Genomic DNA, 22,703 nt, shown 5'->3' with positions numbered 1-22,703 from the left:
TGAGTGAGGCAAAGAATATATATTATATAGCCTCGATTGAGGGTTTATAATTTAAAAAGGCCTTTTCACGTTTGGGTAAATTGACAAAATTGAAAAAAGTTGTTTCAGATTTGAAAATTTTCGTTGAAGGTATAATATTTGTGAGGAAACAGTTACAATGAACATTTACCATGCTCTAAAATAGCCATTATATGCATCTTTTGACGATTAAAAATCCTGGAAATTATAAAGCGTTGCAACGTGAAATGATTGAATAATTTGGAGAGTTCTGTTGTTGTTGTTATATTTTGTGAAACTACGAGGGTTGCTTATATAATGTATAAAATACATCCTGCATTGTATGAGGACGGATGGCTGAGTGGTCTAAGTCGTAGATTTAATCCAGGACTCCGAGGCTCAGTGGTTCAAGCCCTGCTGAAGGTTACTTTTTTATCTTTTTTATTATTGTCCCCTACCGGTGAAACCTGAGGGGAGTATGGTTTGCACTCTGTCAGTCAGTCAGTCTGTCACACTTTTCTTGATCCTGCGATAGCTTTAAAAGTTCTTCATATTTTTTCATGAAACATGGATAGATGGCAATATGGAGATTATGCACGTCATTTCATGTTGTTCCTACGTCAAGAATTCTAGTTGCTATGGCAACAAATATATACACACAAAAAATATAACAAGAGCTGTCTCCATCAGAAGACATATGCCCCCAAAACGCTTTTTGAAACCTAAACACAGATTTCGAAACCTAAACGCGGAACCTTAGTTCAAGGTCAAGGTCAAAGGGGTAAATTTTATATGCGTATGGAAAGGACTTGTCCATATACACATGCTTACCAAATATGATGGTTAAATCTGAAGCGACATAGAAGTTATGAGCATGTTTCGAGCGGTAATGCAATTTTTTGATGATTCAAGGGCCGTAACTCAGAAGTGCCTAGGTAAATTTGGCTGATTATTAATCTTAACCTAGATTTTATTGCCTAACACATTTTTATAAAGTAAGGTGAAGATCAAATGACAATTAATGGAGTTATTGAGCAGAAACGAGAAAAAACTCATTTTTTTATGATTCAAGGGCCTTAACTAAGGAGTGTTTGGGTCAATTTGGCCAATTATCCAACTTGACCTAGATCTTATGACCTTACACATTATCATGAAGTATGGCAAAGATCCTTTGACATTTGCTTGAGTTATTTAGCGGAAACAAGAAAAAAAACATTTTTTTTCGATGATTCAAGGGTTGTAACTCAGGAGTGTCTGGGTCAATTTGGCTGATTATCGAACTTGACCTTGGGGTTATTGCTTTACACATTGTTATGAAGTTTGGTGAAGATCTGATGACAATTGCTCGAGTTATTGAGCGGAAACGAGAAAAAAACAAATTTTATGATGAATCAAGGGCCATAACTCAGGAGTGTGTTGGTCAATTTGGCCGATATTAAACTTGACCTAGATGTTATTGCCTTACACATTTTGATGAAGTTTGGTAAAGATCTGGAGACAATTGCTTGACTTATTGAGCGGAAACTAATCCGGACGGACTAACTGACTGACTGACTGACATTGCGATTTTAATATGCCCTCAGAACCTATGTTCTGGGGGCATAAAAATCTGAAAATGCTTGAGTTTCACCAGTAGGGAACCATATTGCTTGCCAATCTTTTGTTTTATTCTTGATGTTTATCTGGAGCTTTTTAGATCCAATGTTTACATTTATCAATATAAAGCATTTAATGACAAACTTCAAAACATGCCAAAATCTCTGAAAAGGCCCCTTTAACTGTACTGGCTAAGAAATCGCTTACAAAACTGCCATATAGAAATATATTGTCATGTGTATATCAAAGACATACCTTAGAAAATGGGAAAACCTGAAAATGCCATTTTGTTTGCCATAAAAACATAATATGCCTTCATTCCAACCCATTATCAGCAACCCTGGGTAGAGGATGGCAAACCATTTTTTAAATCTTGGCCTTATAACTTCAGTTATTTGACTGTCAAAGAATGAGTTTGAACACTTATGCGGTTATAATGGTAAGTTGTTTATATAGGCAACTGGTTTGATAATCCAAAACATTTAATTAAAATTATCAGACAAGCAATCTTGTACAAACTGAAAAACAGAGCAATTGTTATTCGTCTACTGATTTATTGAGATAGTAGAATATTTTGCCTTAAATCTTGAAGATTGTTATTTAATACAAAGTCACAACATTGTAGTGAATGTGGTGGCTGCCATGACGGTTAATCCATTTATGCCTAGCATCTAGAAAAAAGGCCTTGGCAAACAGCGTAGACCCAGATGAGACGCTGCATGATGCGGCCTCTCATCAGGGTCTGCGCTGTTTGCTTAAAGGAATTTCTGTAAGAAATATTCTTAATATAGAAATAAACATACTAGTCATCCCTAATTTTGGAAATAAATTGATCCAATTTAGAAGGATGGGAGAGTCAAAGAGGCATTAATGGGTTAAGGTCTTGGGGTTTGATCCCTACCCTAGAAACATTCTCAAGAACTCTTGATGAACTCAATTATAATAATCATCAACCCATGCGAAAGACGTCAGATCTCAGACATTTCTGATAAAATGTGCTGAGGTCCAGTATTATTCTTGAAACTGTCGGACCGTAAGTCCGACAAAAAAACAATATGTAAAAAAGTGTTTTAGTTCAACATGAAAAGAAACTAGGAAATTTTAAAAAAAGTACAGACTGGTTTATCTTTTTAATACTTTGAATGATTATTGAACTTCAAAATAAAACAGATTTTATCAATCAGTCAAACTTGCTATTTTTGCTGGTGACGTAACAAACTCCAAGTACTATTCTTAGAACCAGTCAAATATTGCACCTGGTTTGTATTGGTCAAAGAGATATTTTCATTTTAAATGAAAGTTTTACTATATGATTTCAAAGAATGGGTTTAAATTTAGTTGTTTTTTCATTGTATTTAGAATTGTAAAACTTGTGAACGTCATTATTAGTAGTAAAATTAAACTCTAAAAAAGGTATTTTCGATTGTTTGTTTAAAGAAGAATCTCACTGGCCCAATATGCAATCCCAAGATAGAGGTATTCACGAATGATTTTAATTTTCAAATTTTTATAAATGTTTTTCAATGCTGACTGGAGTTAATGCCCTTAACCCAATTACCCCATGTTCCCATATTTGAAGCTTTCATTGGCTTAACGACCTTCCTCTGAATCCCAATCTTAATATTAAATCTGGTCAAAGCAATTATATGAAATTTTTCTGCTTAAATTAAAAAATTAGAACAAAAACCGATATTAACGTTGCAGTAAACTGTATTGCACAACCAAATTAAAATGTCACAATTTTCCCCAAAAAGAGAAACTGAGAAGTAAAAATCTCTTTGGTGAATATTGAGCAGTGTGGATCAAAGATATTAAGGGCATGCTCTGTGAACAGGGGGTTTAATGCATGTGCGTAAAGTGTTGTCCCAGATTAGCCTGTGCAGGATTTTCGCAACGAAGAGACTTTCTTGTAACGAAAAATGTCATAAAAGTGGAAAATGTCGTCCCTGATTACTAAAATTTAGCCTGTGTGGACTGTACATGCTTACCTGGGACAACACTTTATGCACATGCATTAAACCCCCTTTTCACAGAGCAAGGATTATTTGTTTAGATAAGGTGAGGTATTAAAATGCATATTAACAAATTGATCAGTATCATTATCACCAATGGAATCAGCTGAATTTGTCTGTCAATAGCTTTTGGAATTCAGTATTCAATTTCAAACAATTAGCATTTACAGTGACATGCATAAAACAGCACTTAAATATGCCCATTTAATTATACAGTATAGTAGTGGTATTACATTTTAAAATTCCATTCAAACTAATTAATTGAATATCTGGCAAAATGCTTATATCAAAATAGGTATCATAAAATAATTATTGCAATTTACTTATAATTATTTCCAAATATTAAATCAGTAATGGCTGTTGGTTATCATGGTCCGAAGCGTAAAATTAGTTACAAACATGATTTAACCCATTTATGCCTAGTGGACTCTCCCATCCTTCTAAATTGGATCAAGTTATTTCCAAAATAAGGGGTGTCTAGTATATTTATTTCTATATTTAGAATATTTCTTACAGAAATTCATTTAAGCAAACAGCGCAGACCCAGATGAGACGCCGCACCAAGGCCTTGTTTCTAGACGCTTAGGCATAAATGATTTAATTGTGTGGGTGTGTTTTGTATTCAGTTCAGCAAAATAGACATTCAGTGATCAAATAAAAGTATTATCAACAATCAACTAATGATAATAAAAGCTGATTAAAAACAGTCATGAAACTGCACTAAATTTTTATGACATATTTACAGTACAACACTGTTTTAAAAAGATTTTAACATAGTCACGTCAAGTTTTTATTCAGAAAACACATCCAAGTTTTGTCATTTAATCGATCAATACCATTATGCTTTTACCCATCCACTAATTTTTAATATTTAAAAAAGGTCTGTTGATAATTTAAAACAATAGTGACAGTTAAGTTCTTTTTCTTGGACAGTTGCGGTGCTTGCAATAGGCAAACTAGGCTCCGTGTTCACAAAACTATTTTGCAATCAAAAATCGATTTTAACTGACATCGATTTACATTTTTGCCTATCAACTTCAAAGGAAATCCATTTTCAATGACAAGCAAAATCCATTGTAAAAACTGTTTTGTGAACACAGCGCCGGCAGTAAGAATTAAGTTGTGAATTCTTTAAAATACTGGGGATTCAATGAAATAGCAAGATAGCTGTCAATAAATTACCAACCAATCAGATACTTTTAAGGGCTGCAACATGGTACAAATACAAACATTGTCAGAGTTTTACAATTTACTCAATACCCAGTGTACTTTCACAATTGTTCTCATGTGATGCACTCCTGTTTCCTTTTAAAGCAACTTTCTTACAACACATTTTCTGACCCCTAAGTATTCAGTACCTTATATTTATTAACACAAAAATCTTTTAAATAGTTTTCAAAAGGAAAAAAAAAACTCAACACGTTTATGTTTGAACTCATCAAAAACTGCATTTAAAATTATTTCTTCAAAATAACATCATGCTGGAAATGGAAGTCATTTTTAATTGTAAAGGCAATCCTTCAATCAATGTAGAATTAAAATTATTTCCATTCAAAAAGGGCAGTAAAAAAATTATCATCAGACAACATATGTATCTGGGACGACCAAGCACTTTACCAACTGAGCAAGCATGGGGCAAGTTGTGTAAACAATGCAGTCATGCAAGCATCATACAACAATGTAATGCAAGCATTCAAAAATCTTAGAAAATGTAATGCAAGCATACAACCATCTTAGAGCAATGTAATGCAAGCCAACAACCATCTTAAAACAATGAAATGCAAGCATACAACCTTCTTAGAACAATGTAATGCAATCATTCAACCATCATTGTAGAACAGTGCAATGCAAGCGTACAACTTCTGAGAATAATTTAATGCAATCAAACAACCATCTTAGAAAAATGTAATGCAAGCATACAACCATCTTAGAACAATGTAATGCAAGCATACAACCATCTTTAAACTATGTAATGCAAGCATATAACCATCTTAGAACTATGTAATGCAATTATTCAATGAAGTCAGAACATTCTAATGTATTCATGCAACAATCTCAGAACAATGTGATGCAGGGGAACAACCATCTCAGAACAATGTGATGCAGGCAAACAACCATCTCAGAACAATGTTATGCAGGCAAACAACCATATCAGAACAATGTGATGCAGGCAATTTATCTCAGAACAATGTAATGCATTCATGCAAGCATCTCAGAACAATGTAATGCAGGCAAACAACCATCTCAGAACAATGTAATGCAGGCAATTTATCTCTGAACAATGTAATGCATTCATACATCAATCTCAGAGCAATGTAGTGCAAGTCAACAACAATCTCAGAACAATGTAGTGCAAGTCAACAACAATCTCAGAACAATGTAGTGCAAGTCAACAACAATCTCAAAACAATGTGATGCAGGCAACAACCATCTTGGAATAATACAATGCAAGCCTAAAGTCACATTAGAACAATTTCAAGAAAGCATGCAACTGTCTGAGAACAATGCAATGCAATCATACAACCATCTCAGAACAATGTTTTACAACCCTCTTAGAAAAATGTAATGGAATGATTAATCATACAACAGTCTTAGAACATAGTAATGCAGTAATACAACCATCTCAGAACGATGTAATCTTTGCATACAACCATTTTGGAACAATAAAATGCAATCGAACAACCATTTCATTAAAATGTTATGCAATCATATGACTATATCAGCATAATGCAATTCAAGCATTCAACCATCTCAGAACCATGAAATGCATTCAAAAAACATCTGAGAATAATGCAATGCAACCAAACAATGATTTATGAACAGTATAATTCAATAAAACAGACACCTTAGAAAAATGTATTGCATTCAATAAACCATCTGAGAACACTGAAACAAAATCAAACATGTTAGAATTGTGTTATACACTCTAGCAACCATCTTAATAATTTAATCTAAAATCACAGATTAAAACACAGAGGTTAACCTGCAACAAGCAAACATTGTACAAAAAGAAACCGAGGCAAACTCCAGCAACATACCTCCTCATCTGAAGCGCTACCCGAATGTTCAGCATGGTTCGAGCCTTTCCGTCTTACTTCACCGCTCAGTATCATCTGTCTGTTTCCAGCAAAAGTGTCTTTGATTTCGGTGCCATAGCTGATACTGAAAACACCAAAATGTCTTGATTATGCATACCGTAATAACTCTGTTTGGGCTTTTGGGTCTTTTTTCTTTTGTGTTCACAAATTTAGAAACACACAAATATTCCCAAAAGTAAATGTATGTACGAAAATTATGAGATACCATTCTAATATACCAATTTCGATATGTTTGATGTAGTTATATGTAAAGATACAACAAATATTATGATTTCAAAAATAAAATGCAAATGTCAAATAAATTAGAATAATTATAATTACAGGAAACTTTGGTGTCCCAATAAATAAGATCCACGGAATGAAAACCTATTGGTAAATGCCATATGTCTTGTACTGTAAAGCCATTAAATTTCGTGTGGTACGAATTTTCGTGGATTTCGTTATTCCACTGAACCACGAATTCAAGTACCAACGATTATTTTTACGTTGTTAATCCGTAATCGGTTCTTTCCGTTTGTCATTTCCGACATTCTCTGTTGTTTTCAGTTATCTGAGATATTTGATTGAGATATGCTAGGTAATACAATATGTTGTTTTCTTGACAAGTGTTTGGTTAATAATACTTTTTAAAGTCTCTATAACGCTCAAAATCAACGAAAATTTCGTTAAGTATTTCGTAAAATAAAGTTAACACCTTAATAATCAGTGTTCATTGTAGCAATAGCCAAAATAGATGTGGTATGATTACATAGATTTTTGTAGATACAAAATGCTCGTTTTTATTTATTTGTGGCCACAATAAATTCCCGCGAATATATCTTTTCATACGACACACGAACACCAAGGTAGTGTTCATGTGTCGTATGAATAGATAATGCAAAACAATAATAAAAACTAGCATTTTGTATCTACAAACATCTATTTTACCAGACCACATCTGGCTTTGAAATTTTGGCAATTGCCATAAGGAACACTGATTTTTAATTGGTTAAGTTTATTTTACGAACAATTGTACGCAATTTTCGTTGATTTTGAGTAGTAATGTTACTTTAAATAAAGCACGGAATTTAAACTGTACATCAACGATTGTTCTCTTTTACGTGACGTCGTCAAATTAACAGTTTGTAGATTTATCACATATGTCAAATAGTGCCAATAAAAGTTAAAAGAGACATAACGGTTTTCACACATGTATTTTGCGGACCTTACTACTCAATTGTTACTACTAGGGGATTGATTGAGCAGAGAATTGCAAATATTGTCAAAACAACATTGATAGCAATTAGCGAGCGGGGACCCACAAGATCGCCGCTTATTCGCTCTTGTCAACAATTATCGGCAACACTTTCATGCTTCAGTGCACATTTACCTTAAGCCTTGCTGTCAACAAAGATTAGCAGATTATTCTTCGTTATTACTCTGGCTGTTTTAAGAAAAGATTAATTATTATGCTTGTCAATCTTCCCCGAAAATTTGAAATCCACGAAATAACGTGTCAACGAATAAGTTGTTTTTTATTAAACCACGAAAAATTTCATACCAACGAATTTCTATACGTTTACAGTATTATGAGACAAAACCACTGAAATACTATGGTGTCCATGATAGAAGGGACATTTTTTAAATATCTAGCCACATGTTTGCAAACCAGAATACGGGTAACAACATTTGCCAGTTTTAATGATTAACAAAGTGTGACTTAATTTTTCATTGCTAAGTACAAACATTTTCACAAAGATTGTAGATTTACAATTATTGTGACTAACAGATTTAAACAGTCATTATAAAGACTGCAAGTTTGAACTCACTTGAAATAAGCTGCCATTAAGCTATCCGGTCCGTAAGATTCATAAATTTTCTTCTTCTGCGCGCGGTCAAACTCGCGCAGGGCACTGACTGGTATCCGCCCCATGAGAATCTCCTTGCGTAGAAGATTGCGCTGCTGGGTGATCTTGAATGAGCGATAGATCGCTTCATACTCGTCGTGCTGAAACATTACATTAAGTTTCAACTTTTTATTTTAGCTTAACTGCATTGCCAAGTATTGAAATGCACTCGAGTCAGATTCTTAAGTAGAACAAGTAACTGGTATATTTTGAGAGATCTAAAGAACCATCCCTCAATTGGGCATTGAACCTGTGATCACATGAGCCTTGTTCTGAGAAAACTGGGCTTAATGCATATGCGTCAAGTGTCATCCCAGATTAGCCTGTGCAGTCTGCACAGGCTTATCAGGGACGACACTTTCCGCTTTTATAGTTTTTTAGTTTCAAGGAAGTCCCTCCTTACCGAAAATCAAGTTTAGGCAGAAAGAGTCCTCCCTGATTAGCCTGTGCGGACTGCACAGGCTAATCTGGGATGACACTTTATGCACATGCATTAAGCCCAGTTGTCTCAGAGCAAGGCTCACATGGTCTCTAGGGGGACACTATTTCCACTGACCAATGGCAACCTTATGAAATTTAAAATTATGACAAATCATTATAGATTTTATGTTTCGATTGATTATATGGATTTAAGGATTTTTGTAAAGATCTTGCCCGCAAATTTTACAATAATTTGTCACATAGTGACAAAAATTATTCCCCCACCCCACGCCGCGTAACTGTAAATTAAGGAAAAATGCTTGCACATGTGAATGTTGTACATTCATAAAATTCCATGATACATTTTTAAGTGCATAATGAAGAAACAAGCCAATACAATGTACCACTGTTTGATTAAAAAAAACTGAAGTAAAAATCAAGATGTTAATGGACAAGTTTGACTTTTGACCTTTAAGTTTGACCTTGACCTTTGAGGTAATGAGTTGGGTGATACACAAGGTAATGAGTCTCCGCATGGCAGTAATTTGTGGTTAACCCATTTATGCCTAGTGGACTCTCCCATCCATCTAAATTGGATCAATTCATTTCCAAAATTAGGGATGTCTTGAATATTTATTTCTTTATTTAGAATATTTTTTACAGAAATTCCTTTAAGCAAACAGCCCAGACCCTGATGAGACGCCACATCATGCGGCATCTTATCTGAGTCTACGCTGTTTGCCAAGGCCTTTTTTCTAGATGCTTAAGGCATTAATTGGTTAGAATAACATGGTTCACCCATTTATGCCAAGTGGACTCTCCCATCCTTCAAAATTGGATCAATTTATTTCCAAAATTAGGGATGTCTAGAATAATTTTATTTCTATATTTAGAATATGTCTTACAGAAATTTCTTTAAGCAAACAGCCCAGACCCTGATGAGACACCGCCAGGGCCCACGTTTTGCACTTTTTACCGCCAAATATCAGCGGCTTCCCCCATGAAAAAAGTATACTTGTTTACCCTATTTCAGCTAAAAATTCCACCCTCCAAAAAACAATAGGGGTCATCTGCCAGTCATGCGGCGTCTCATCAGGATCTGCACTGTTTGCTTAAATGAATTTCTGTACGAAATATTCTAAATATAGAAATAGGTATACTAGACATCCCTTATTTTGGATAAAAATGATCCAATTTAGAAGGATGGGAGAGTCCACTAGGCATAAATGGGTTTATCATAATAATTTATAAAATAAATCTCTCTCAGAAGAGTAAGGCGTACGTGAAGATTTAGGGAGCTGTACAATGTTTCGAATGCCTCTCTCAGTTTGGAAACTGCTGTCTGCCCACAAAAGAACACTTGACTCTTCTTGTGCCTCCATTCCTCTTCTTTGGCATCCTTTGTCTCCTTAAGCTTCTTTTGCTGCTGCTCGAATGTGAACGCTTTCATTGCCTGAATTTTGTTTCCCTTAAATGCAAAATTTGTCATGGCATGAACATTCTAATGCGTCTTGTTCTGAGAAAGCTGGTCATTATGCATGTCCATAAAGTGTCGTCCCAGATTTGCCTGTGCAGTCCGCACAGGCTAATCAGGGATGACACTTTCCGCCTCAACTTGATTTTCAGTAGGGAGGGACATCCTTGAAACTAAAAATACCATTAAAGTGGAAAGTATCGTCCCTGATAAGCCTGTGCGGAGTGCACAGGCTAATCTGGGACAACACTTTACGCACATAAATTAAGCCCAGTTATCTCAGAACAAGACACAAATGTATACAATGGGGCTATGAAACATGTCACTTCTGTGGTATGAGTGCTATATATATAACCTTGTTTAGACTAAACTCGTACCAGGGACTGCATTTTTGGGCTGGTTGTCCTTTGGCACTAAACAAAGTACTTTTTTCCAACATATTTAATCATATATTGAAAAATAATAAGTTAAGGTACACCGAATTGTAACCTTTTTATTTAAAATTACACACTATGAAATAGAATCAGATTTAATAACTTAAACAAAACACAGTGAAATGCATTGTTTATTTAACAAACCCTACTTCCACATACTACAAGTATATACGAATCACAAAAAGACAAATGGATGATAGCTGGAACTTTCGTGCCCTGTTTATACATTAAAGCACTAAGTTTTTTAAACCAGATCTATGCCTTGTATGAAACACTTGAAATGATTTAATTTCCTCGGAGTTTGTTTCCTGTAACAGCAAAATCAAGTCAGTTTATTTGTAAATGCACTGTATTAATTTCCATGTATGCTGTGTATAGCTGTATTTTTAACAATTTTATATCAATTAAATATTTGCAAAATATTAAATTGTTCACTTTTTTTTAATCTTCTTTATTTTTGTGTCCACATGTTTTTAGAATATTAAATACCGTTTATACATTATTTTCCACTATAGTTTAAACAGTTCATCAATTTAATTCTCGATTGACTTATTGAAATAGGAAATAGGAATATTCTAATAGAATAGATTTTGTAGTGTTTGCTTAGTAAAAACATAATTTATTAACACATTTAAGTCGCAAATAAACTCAAGCTACCAACTTGTGTACATAAACTATTTCATTAATCACGGATAGAAACAAAAGTTTGGCTATGACTGCCTACCCCTGTTCCTTCAATTTATTCATGTTCAAGGTACATTAAAGCTTTCTCAGAAAATCTACGGGTCCACCAAAAGTTTTAGAGACCATTCACTAATGTGCTTCTGCTTATGTCCATCCTTAATGATTGTTAAATCATTTATAAATGTATGCATGAAATTTGGAGGTTTAAAAAAAAAAAGACACTTAAATTCATTACTTTCTATTTTGGCAAAACAATGGGTAGCTTTTTGCGTAGGATATTTTTTTAATATGTCTGTGTTTAATTCTTGCATGGGTCAAAACGAGAAATAACAAAATTGAATGTCCCTAGAATATTTTTTTTATGGGTATTATTACCAAAGTGTTATTATTTTACAAAATATTTTTTGTTTCTGGAAGTTTGGTTGTTTACATATACATGTACTATTAAAGTGTGATTGCAGTGTAAGAATTGGCAGATGAGTCCTAGGGTAAAAAAAAGAGCCCTGCTCTTACAAAACAGGGCTTTATGCATGTGTGTAAAGTGTCATCCCAGATGAGCCTGTGCTGTCTGTACAGGCTAATCAGGGAAGCACTTTCCGCACAAACTTTTTTTTTTTCTACGAACATTTTTCCTTTGAACGAAAAATAAAACAAAGCGGAAAGTGCCATACTAGATTAGCCTGTTCAGATGGCACAGGCTAAAGTCCAGGACGCCACTTTATGAACATGCATTAAAATCAGTTTTCTGAGGATCAGAACATGTCCTACCTCTTCATCACCCCTGTCACCCTGCAGTTGTCGGCCCACCTCGGTTATGAACTCCATTATCTCCATAATAAGGGTGTTCAGCTGATGGGGAAGAAAATAGAAGAGATTAGATGCTGCCAAAAAAATATGTATGTCAATGAAATATAAATTTATCGGCAAAATAATCCAATTATCACACTGGGCATTTTGATCTTCAAGAGCATGTGTTTTATGATGAAAAGACATTGTTTGAAACATTTTATATACCAGGCGCTGTCCTGACATCCCTAAGAACTTAAGGGTACTTAGCAGGTACTCTGCACACATGGTTTAACTAAAGATATATAGTATTTAATTTAAAAAAAAAGTATTGTAAATGGCTAAAACCTTGGTTGACAAAGTACGCAAAACGGTAGTAACAACTCAGTCGTTTTTCTCAGAAACAACGTCAGTGCTGTATAGGAAAAATCGCTTTCCCTCTCACATATGGAAAACTGCAACACCCCTTGGCACTTTTTTATACTAGACTAGAGGCTACAAGTCAGTATGTTTTTTGTATTTATCTTCCCTGATTGTGGAGCATCAATTAGATGTCCTATAAGAACAACACAAAATTTCCCTAAGAATCTCTCTGCATACAGGCCCGGCCACTTATCTCTGTGTTGTCGGATATGGTGTCCAGAGGTCATGGATTTGATCCCCATTACCCGAGCCTTCTTTAGATTACGCAAACGACACCAATATTTGTTCTATCCAGTAAACAGGCTCAAGACTGTTTCAATAATCAAAAAATAGGTTTAACCCATTATGCCCAGCGGACTCTGCCATCCTTCTAAATTTGATCAATTCATTTCCAAAATTAGGGATGTCTGGTATATATAATTTTTATTTTAGAATATTTCTCACAGAAATTCTTTTAAGCAAAAAGCGCAGACCCTGATGGGACGCCGCATTATGCTGTGTCGAATCTCGGTCTATGCTGTTTGCCAAGGCCTTTTTCTCTAGACGCTAGGCATAAATGGATTAAACTAAACTCTGGGCCCTGGTACTCACCTTGCCCTGCATGTCCCCTGCCTGGAACAGCTTGAGTTCACGTGACTGCTTGCTGCTCAGCTCATTCCTCACTGCCTCCTCCAGTTGGCTCTCCTCCTGAGGCGCCTGGATTGGGGGCAGCTTCTCTGTGGGCGGTTTCTGAATACAAACCACAGAAGTTTAAACCGTCACAACTTAGATCAGTGTTTTGATGTGTTTGTAGTCCCTTAGAAACCTAAATTAAAGACCCTTCTTACTAGATTTAAGTTTTAAAGGTTTCATTTCCAAGCCTTAGATACTGATGAGCAGCAAACAGCATAAAACCTGAACAGACTGCAAGTTACTGACAGGCTGGTCTGAGTTTATGCTGGTTGCAAAAGCCATTTTCACTTGGCTTCTTATGGGCGAAAAGTTTATGTGAAACACAGGTAAACACAAGCAATTTTTGCACCTTTATTTTAAACCTATTTATTGTAGCTCATTTTTTATTGTATTGTTGCATAGAAAGCCTAAGGTTTATTTGAAACACTCTTGAGTCAAATTCCTGGGATTGAACCAGTACTTGGTGTTTATGGGGAAAATCTGAAGAACTCTCCCATATTAGGGCTCCAACTGGTGACCTCCCTTATGCTAGGTGGACACTACATCCACTTCACCACTGCGATCTTTATTTGCAACAAACAAAAGATAATCTCATTAAAACTGTCAGATGCCCCAGTAATGGTTAGTGTGGGCGGCTGCTGAATACAAAAGGTGGCATGCATTTTGACATGTTTGAAGGTCCTTAGAAAGTACATGTTAAACAGCCTTCCTAAATAGATTCAAGTTTAAAAGGCTTATCTCAAACCCTAAGATAATGATGATAAGCAAAACAGTATAAAATTACTCCCAGGCTGTTCTGGTTTGATGCTGTTTCATTTTCACGTTGCTTCTAAGCGAGAAAGAGGTATTGTTTAAGCGTGGTATTTTTATAGGAGTAACCTAAAATTAAACAAACCTGTTCTAAGTATCTTGCCTTCACTTGCTTGGGCTTAGGTTTCACGCTCATCTTTTGATTTGGTGATTCTTTGGGTTCAATAGTCCCCTGGAGTGCTTGTTGGGCTTGGGGTTGCTTTTCACTGGTCTCCGTCTTAGCTGGCTTAGCTGGTTTTGTTGATTTGACGTCAGACACTGGAACTGTACCTGGAGGTCTTGCCTTCTGCAAGTCAGATAATGTTATAAATTTAAGAACTGTAGTCATTAAAAAGCATTAGTCATAGCTCAGTTTTACAGGATTTGATAATGAATAAGAAATTTTCAAATAGGCATTTTCGTCTGAAAAGAGGAAATGAGAGTAATGTTTATTTGAAGTAGAAAAAAAGGAGATGCATTTTTTTCTTAAATAGAGATTCAAAGTGGACTCTATATATAAGACTCTATATATAATATAGGGGAAAATAGTGGGATATTTTTAAAATCAGAAATACAGGAACATGAAATATCATGTGAAACAGAAACAAAGATGGTATAAATTGTTATGTTTGAAATGAGTAAAGAGAGTATTTTTTTCTGAAATAAAGCATCAGAGGTTGTTTTCTTTATATATATGGAAAAAGGAGAAAAATATTTCTTAATTTCTGAAAGATAAGAAAAAGAGTCATATGTTTGTAATGTTCATGATCTGAAATAGTGAACTATATGGATAGTTTTTTAATCTAAAATAGAGAAAAGGAGAGGAAGCTTTATCTAAAACAGGGGAATTTAGAATGCAATAATTTGAAATTAAGCAACAGTGGGGAAATTATACGTGAAAAAGGGTAGACTATACACAACAGATCGCGGGGTATTGGGAATTTTCTCCCGAAATTCAGTCAAATTAGAGTTCATTACCTCGATGTTCTGGTCCACTTTTGGCGCATGAGCCAGCATGGGATGCGCATCATGGTCCATCATGCGAAGATCCGAAATCTCTCGGAACGCTTCGCTTAGTTTCATCTCTGTTTCGGCCAGCGTACGCTTCAGGTTCTCACATCTGCTCTTCCATTTCTGTACCTCCTTTTCTAAAGCAGCTATCATCTCCTATGGAATATAGAAACTGGTATGGTCTCCAATTAAATGTAAACATGTGTTATTAAATTCCTTTATATAACAAAACTCAAATAATGGGGTTTTGTCCACTATAAAATGAAAGCTGCATGACAGGATTCGTGTATCTAATGGCCCAACAATTTATAGACTTTAAGTTGACATCACTTCTTTATAACTTCACCATGTGTTGCAAATATTGGTGTAGTTCAATATTATGTGTATTTTATCTTCATAATTAATATGTGTTTTTATGTTGGTGGTAATAGAACGTTTGAATGATTGTCCAATGTGACAACAGAACGTAGGTACCAATGTCCAGGATGTCAAAATAACGTAGTAACCAATTTATGTCTGTGTCAAAAACAGCATAATAACCGTTACACATCGTCATAAATGTTCGGGATTCTAAAACTAATAACCTATAGATGGATGGACAGATGGCCATAAGAACTTAAAATAATTTATGTGTTTCTACTAACATCGCCAAAAAGGGTATTAAGGTGTGTTAAACTAAATAATAACATGCTCTAATCCTACAAATATCCTTTGCATGCTTTATCATGAGTTAATTTGATTTAATTTAAAATTAACTCAATTGAGTACGATGAAACATAGCACAATGACAGCACAATTTATAATTATCTACTGAACTATGCAAAAATGATAGAAACCTCAACCTGTCATATAAAAAAAGGGTTTAGTGTTGGCACCAAAAAATAAAGGTCGGTAGGGTGAGTGGAAACAAACAACGCTCATTTGTACGCCTTAAACTTGTCCTTCTCAGAAGCAAAGTGAAAATGGCTATGGGCAACTCGCAGTCTGTTCATGTTTTTTATGCTGTTTGCTGCTCATCAGTATGAACAGGTTGGAGATGAAGCCTTAAAAACTTAAATATCATAAGAAATGTCTGTAATTGACTTGAACTTTCTGAGGGACTACAAGTCAAAATACGTATCTAAGTGGAAAAGGGTTAAACAAGCGAGACACAATATACGCACCTGGTTGAGATCTCCTACTGCAGGACTTCCCGTTTCCTGTTCTTGACCAACCTCATCGACCTCATGAGGACTCTCCAGCGAAATATCAGCAGCTGTTGTCGCTTTCGGAAACTGCACATGCGGCTTCGAACTGAAATCGAAGAAACAGTCATAACGATGCGCGTTTTGAAATGGTTAGCCAGTTTTTTTATAACTTAACAATTTGAACTATCTTGAAGCCGTTTTCAACTTATGAGCAAACTAACAAGGAAGACATCTTTTTTAATTGGAGAAGTCTTGCCTCTTTTAATAAGATGATAATAGGTGTATCATATAATTATGTACTGTACAATATCCACAAAATGCACCCCTACTGATATTAGTATTTTGTTAGGCATATAACTATATTTATTTACAATTGAGTTTTGTTTGACTGAGTGTTTAACAATTGTTGTTATATTATTTATAACATTGTCAGAGATGCATTAATTTTACCCACGTCCTTAACATTCAATTTCTATGGCCGCCATTTTGCAATTTTCAAAGCCTTGAGATGAAACTGTTCTGCCATGTTTTTTAATACATCAATGTTATTAGTCTAGTATTTAAATACATTTGGTAAATTGTCAACCGTGGTCGGTATGTGTTAAATCAATCATTTATGTCAAATCATTTTATAAATTAGCCATTATCTGTTGAAACTGATTAAGAAGTTTCAGTGGATGAACAGTTTCCTTCTGATTTCTGAAAATGAACGTATATATGCAATATTTGTTCCGAAGGTTTATTTTAATGGTATAAATTATAAAAGTCACATGAATACTAAAAGCTTTGAATAGTTGGTACAATATTTCGAAAAAATGAAGTCAACAAAAAAAATCAATGTCCCTTAAAGCATATGCCAACGTTTCAACGCAAGATGTGTTATGGTAACATAGATTTAAAAAGATACAAAATGCTCGTTTTTATTTTTGTGTGGAGCACTCCATTCCATTTTAATTTCCCGCAACGATATCTATTCATACGACACACGAACATTAACTTGGCACATGGAATGTGTTTAATATAATGTTCCGCAAAACACAATTATGATCATTTTGTATCTTGTTAAATGTATATTAGCAGACCACAGCTGGCGTTGAATTTTTTTATGTGTAAACTTTTTTTTCAAAATATTGTTCGAAATATTTGTTGATTTTGAAGGTTTATGGGCTTGTAAGACGTACGCGGCTCTTTGTCGGTCGTTCCGTAGCGTGTGTAAGCTTTTCACGAGTTTGTCGTTTTCCGCCTCAATATTCTCGATGTAGTTTTTCTGTTAATGAGATCAAATGCAGCACATCAGCGCAGAGAATATCTGTGTAATTTCTAATAACTTTTGAAAACTTTTATTTTTTTTAAGGAACATATTGATTAACCCATTTTTGCCTAGCATCTAGAAATAAAGGCCTTGGCAAACAGAGTAGACCCTGATGAGAAGCCGCATGATGCGGCGTCTCATCTGGGTCTGCGCTGTTTGCTTGAAGGAATTTTTGTAAGAAATATTATAAATATAGAAATAAATATACTAGACATCCCTAATTTTGGAAATAAATTGATCCAATTTAGAAGGATGGGAGAGTCCACTAGGCATAAATGGGTAGACCTTATTTTGCTACAATCATACATGTTTGGCCTAGACCAGGATCCCAAAAATCACAAATCATTGAAGTTCTATCAATTTTTTTGAAGTTAACGCTTAGTCCAAGTAATAACAGTTTTCTGTGACTGACTTTGCATTTAAACATATAAAAAAAGAGTTATTAACAGTAACCAAACTTTTAAGTTATGTCTTATTTCAATGATGAATTTCTCTTAATTTGTGTTGTAATGACAGAAGTAAATAAATGAACATGAATGTGCAAATCTTAAAAAATAAAAAGGCCAAATAGTTAATGTTAAGAAGTGAAACTCCAGCTTCTAGAACAGTTTTGCATTCTCATTATATACATTTAGTTAGTCCTTTATTTAAGGCAAGTGACCAAGTGCAAAAACAGTACAAAACAGCACAATACAAAACAACATAAACACATAAGAATAAAGCTGGGGTCACCGCCTTGGAACGATCAATGCAAAGAATTGGGGTTTAAACTGGTTTTAGAGCGCTCAACCTATCACTTGGCCCAGCAATATTTATGATACATATAAGTGTAAATCAAATTTAAGCTCATAGCATTGCAACTCAAATTAAACAATAATAAAATTCCAGATTTTCAACGTTACTAAAAGTTCTGACAAAGGACACAGATCTGTAATCAAAGAAGGTGTCATATTGTCAATACTGCTTGATGATCGCATACATGCCATGGTCATTACCTTCTCAATTAACTCCATCATCAACTCCTCCTTCTCCTCAGCCAGGTTGGAAAACGCCTGAAACAGAAAGAATAGCAATAATGTAAATATGAGCAGCGCTCTGAGAAAACTGGGCATAATGCATGTGCGTAAAGTGTCGTCCCAGATTAGCCTGTGCAGTCCGCACAGGCTAATCAGGGACGACACTTTCCGCTTTTATGGTATTTTTTAGTTTCAAGGTAGTCCCTTCTTACCAAAAATCAAGTTAGGGCAGAAAGTGTTGTCCGTGATTAGCCTGTGCTGACTGCACAGGCTAATCTGGGACGACACTTTACGCACATGCATTATGCCCAGTTTTCTCAGAACAATTATGTACGAAAACACTTTACACATTATTAACATTCAACAATTTGGAAAACAATTAACATGGTATAAGTGGCTCTACCTTTCTGAGCAAGGCCTTTTGTATAAACCATACGGACTAAAATACATGATCCGTTTCTCAAGCTAAGGAACGGTGACCTTAACACCGGCCTTAACATTGATCCAACTAGGCCAAAATGCAATCCGAATTAAAATCGTCGTAACAACAACAATTAAGCTGATTTTTAGCACCATACCTCCACCCCAACTTATTTGTTTTTAACGAAACTAGTTTTCTATCTTAACCCATTTACGCCTAGTGTCTAGAAAAAAGGCCGTGGCAAACAGCGTAGACCCAGATGAGACGCTGCATGATGCGGCGTCTCATCAGGTTCTGTGCTGTTTACTTAAAGGAATTTCCGTAAGAAATATTCTAAATATATAAATAAATATACTAGCCATCCCTAATTTTGGAAATAAATTGATCCAATTTAGGAGGATGGGAGAGTCCACAAGGCTTAAATGGGTTAGGTTACAGTACGTTAGCAGTGCTGTCTCCAAATACAATGTCAATATTGGTCTCAGTATAAGCTTTCGATACCAAACGTTGCATCTAGATTGGTCAATAAAAGTTAGAGTTATTAACCATAAATCACATGTTGTCGTATTTGAAGGTGTAGTGGCATCGACCTGTAGCCGATTTGCCCCAAATGCAGTCCTTATCTAGTTCTACATGCAAGCTACGTACAAAAAAACTTCCAGTGCTATATGTTCATCTTGCTACATCCACATGTTCATCGTTATCGGTCACTCCATAATAAATAAATTGACTTGGGACCACTACTATGACGCTGCTCTAAATTCCCAAATCTTCGTTGAAACCCTGGAAAACATGGCAAATGTATATGATCTCGGCCCTACCTCTCTCAAGCCATCCATAGCTTCCTGATAGGTTCTGATCTGGGTCCGAAGCATTGCTGGGTCGCTAGCCATCTTTTTAACGGGTGTTTCTGGCTCTTCAATCTGTATAAGAAACAATTTAAAGACATAACTCTTAATTGGACTAAGATATCGTAGTCATTAATTTATTTTGAGCACAAACACCATATACGTGGTCAATAAAAAAACAGAAAAATATTTCACTGAAATGTTTTATCAGCCATATTGTCTAGTATTTTTGAACTCTTTCCTTGACCTCTTACCAGTTGTTAATTGGCTTTGTCTGAAACCTCATTGACATTTGAGACGCTTGATATTTTGTCACATAAGCATGATTGTCTGAAAGGTTTTGCAGAGCCTGTGGCGTGATTAAAATTGATTACCTTTGTAAGAAGTTTGGCAATGGATCGTTTTGCAGAGTCTGCGAGATGCTTCACAGTAAACTACATTAGCACAAAATTTAAAAATGGATTGTTTGATGGTTTCTTACCTTTGCATGAAGTTTGGAAATAGATTGCTTTGCAAAGCCTGCAACATGCTTACAATTAATTACCTTTGCAAGAAGTTTGGAAATGGATTGTTTGAGGGTTTCAGGTGCTTGCGGTGGTTCAACTCCCTTTACGTGCGTTTCTTCCTTGAGTAACTGTCCATGAAGCTGACGGATCATCTAAAACAAAGAAACAACAACATTGTATGTGTAGCTGATATGCTGAAGTGATTTATTTACATTTTATAGAGTTATGACATGCACTGAAGAACTTGTTTCATTCTACTCACAACAGGCTATTATTGTTGTATGTGTAGGTTGATTTTGCTATTATATGCTGCAGTGTTTTGTTTTCAGTCTTGTGACTTGCAAAAAGATACCATATGACATTTAATTTCAATATCATATGGTACTTATTTGCGCCAATGGAGCGATATAACATATGTCAAACCATATTTATGATGGGAATTGTCTGCCTCCATGATTCTACACTTGCGCTTAACACGTGTTCGTTCGTTCAGTGCATTAATTATATGTGTCTGTATGTTTGTAGTTAATACAAGTTTTCAGATTTTTATATGAAGGTGCTACTCGACGACCTTGCTGTTAATCCAGAACTTTATTCTTAGATTTGATCGAGATTCCAACTTTTAAACCAATTGTTTGACTCATGAAACGCGAATTCTCAAGGCTTAAAAGACAGGGAAGTATGGTGTCAAGTCAAATGTATTTAACATATACTCACAATATTTAATGTAAGCATTTAACTTAAATGAAAGATCTATAAATAAGCTTATAGGTCTTTGTCTAGCAATTACTAGAACTCGAAAAAAACACAGTATTTTCGATGATTGGGTGTTGTTTGGTGAAATAGTATTTGGACTTGTTTTTCTAAATACTCGGAACGAGGATTGCTTATTTAAAGTATAAAATACGTCTGATATTCTATCAGGAAGGATGACCGAGTGGTCAAAGTGGTAGACTTTTTACCAGAACTCCATGGGTCAGTGGTTCGAGCCCTGCTGAGAGTTATCTTTTTTTAAAATTTTGTTCTTGATTTTTTACTGGAGCTTTTAAGATCAAATCTTTACAATATAAAGCATTTTAATGACAAACTTCAAAACATGCAAAAATCTGTGAAAAGGCCCCTTACAGAATATTAGAACAAACAACTGAACTCTGAACACACCTGCTGGGCATTGCTAAGGTCGTTCTCATATTTGCTTTGACGATAACGGAGAGCAGCGAGATCTTGGGCCATGTCGTTGTTTTCTGCAGTCAGCTTCTGTGCGATTTCTTTCTTCTCTCTCAATTCTGCACTTAAACTGAAAGGTAAAGTGAGATTGATGGCTGAAACGTACTTAAGTGGCATCATAGTTTGAGCATTACAAAAGGGGAAAGCAAGGCTGGACATTATCAGGCGCCTGAATGCAAAAAAAGTGGATAAACCGGCTGCAAAATAATGTAATGGAAAAAATGGAGAGAGAAAAAATGGAAATTAGTTAAAATTGTAACTAGTCAAAATCCACTAAAATTGACTAAAGGGATTAGCCTAAATTAAATAAAGCCAAACATTAGCTATACCTCCTATATATTAGGTTAAATCGTGTTTGTCCTTTGCACACGGGGTATTGGTTGCCCGTCGATAGTGATTACTTGCGAATAGTGATAACCTGTAGATAGTGATAACCTGTAGATAGTGATAACCTGTAGATAGTGATAACGTAAGTATAGTGATAACCTGCGGATAGTGATAACGTAAGTATAGTGATAACCTGCGGATAGTGATAAAGTAAGTATAGTGATTACCTCCGGATAGTGATAACGTGAGGATAGTGATAACCTGTAGATAGTGATAACGTGAGTAAAGTGATTAACTGCGGATGGTGATAACGTGAGTATAGTGATAACCTATGGATAGTGATAACGTGAGGCTAGTGATAACCTGTAGATAGTGATAACGTGAGTATAGTGATAACCTGCGGATCGTGATAACGTGAGTATAGTGATAACCTGCAGATAGTGATAACATGAGTATAGTGATAACCTGTAGACAGTGAAAACGTGAGTATAGTGATAACCTGCGGATCGTGATAACGTGAGTATAGTGATAACCTGTAGATAGTGAAAACGTGAGTATAGTGATTACCTGCAGATGG

The 22,703-nt window shown here is 35.2% G+C and overlaps 1 protein-coding gene across 5 annotated transcripts in view; it reads right to left on the bottom strand.

Moving 5' to 3' along the window:
* The window catches only part of LOC127872725 (optineurin-like), a 78,209-nt gene that overhangs the window by 41,963 nt on the left and 13,543 nt on the right, over positions 1-22,703 (bottom strand). For all 5 annotated transcript variants that reach the window (XM_052416085.1, XM_052416086.1, XM_052416089.1 and 2 more), the window contains 13 exons: positions 21,734-21,869; positions 20,611-20,724; positions 20,040-20,141; positions 18,777-18,833; positions 17,651-17,736; positions 16,446-16,575; positions 15,250-15,438; positions 14,378-14,578; positions 13,402-13,539; positions 12,370-12,450; positions 10,292-10,477; positions 8,512-8,690; positions 6,644-6,767 (listed from right to left, as the gene is read on the bottom strand). In XM_052416085.1, the coding sequence (XP_052272045.1) occupies positions 6,644-6,767; positions 8,512-8,690; positions 10,292-10,477; positions 12,370-12,450; positions 13,402-13,539; positions 14,378-14,578; positions 15,250-15,438; positions 16,446-16,575; positions 17,651-17,736; positions 18,777-18,833; positions 20,040-20,141; positions 20,611-20,724; positions 21,734-21,869 (1,723 nt within the window). The remainder of the gene's footprint in view (positions 1-6,643; positions 6,768-8,511; positions 8,691-10,291; positions 10,478-12,369; positions 12,451-13,401; positions 13,540-14,377; positions 14,579-15,249; positions 15,439-16,445; positions 16,576-17,650; positions 17,737-18,776; positions 18,834-20,039; positions 20,142-20,610; positions 20,725-21,733; positions 21,870-22,703) is intronic.

Source organism: Dreissena polymorpha, chromosome 3 (genome assembly GCF_020536995.1).
Source record: "Dreissena polymorpha isolate Duluth1 chromosome 3, UMN_Dpol_1.0, whole genome shotgun sequence".
NCBI classification, from domain to species: domain Eukaryota; kingdom Metazoa; phylum Mollusca; class Bivalvia; order Myida; family Dreissenidae; genus Dreissena; species Dreissena polymorpha.
Note: the sequence above shows the minus strand (reverse complement) of the source record. Positions and strands in the feature narration are given on the sequence as shown.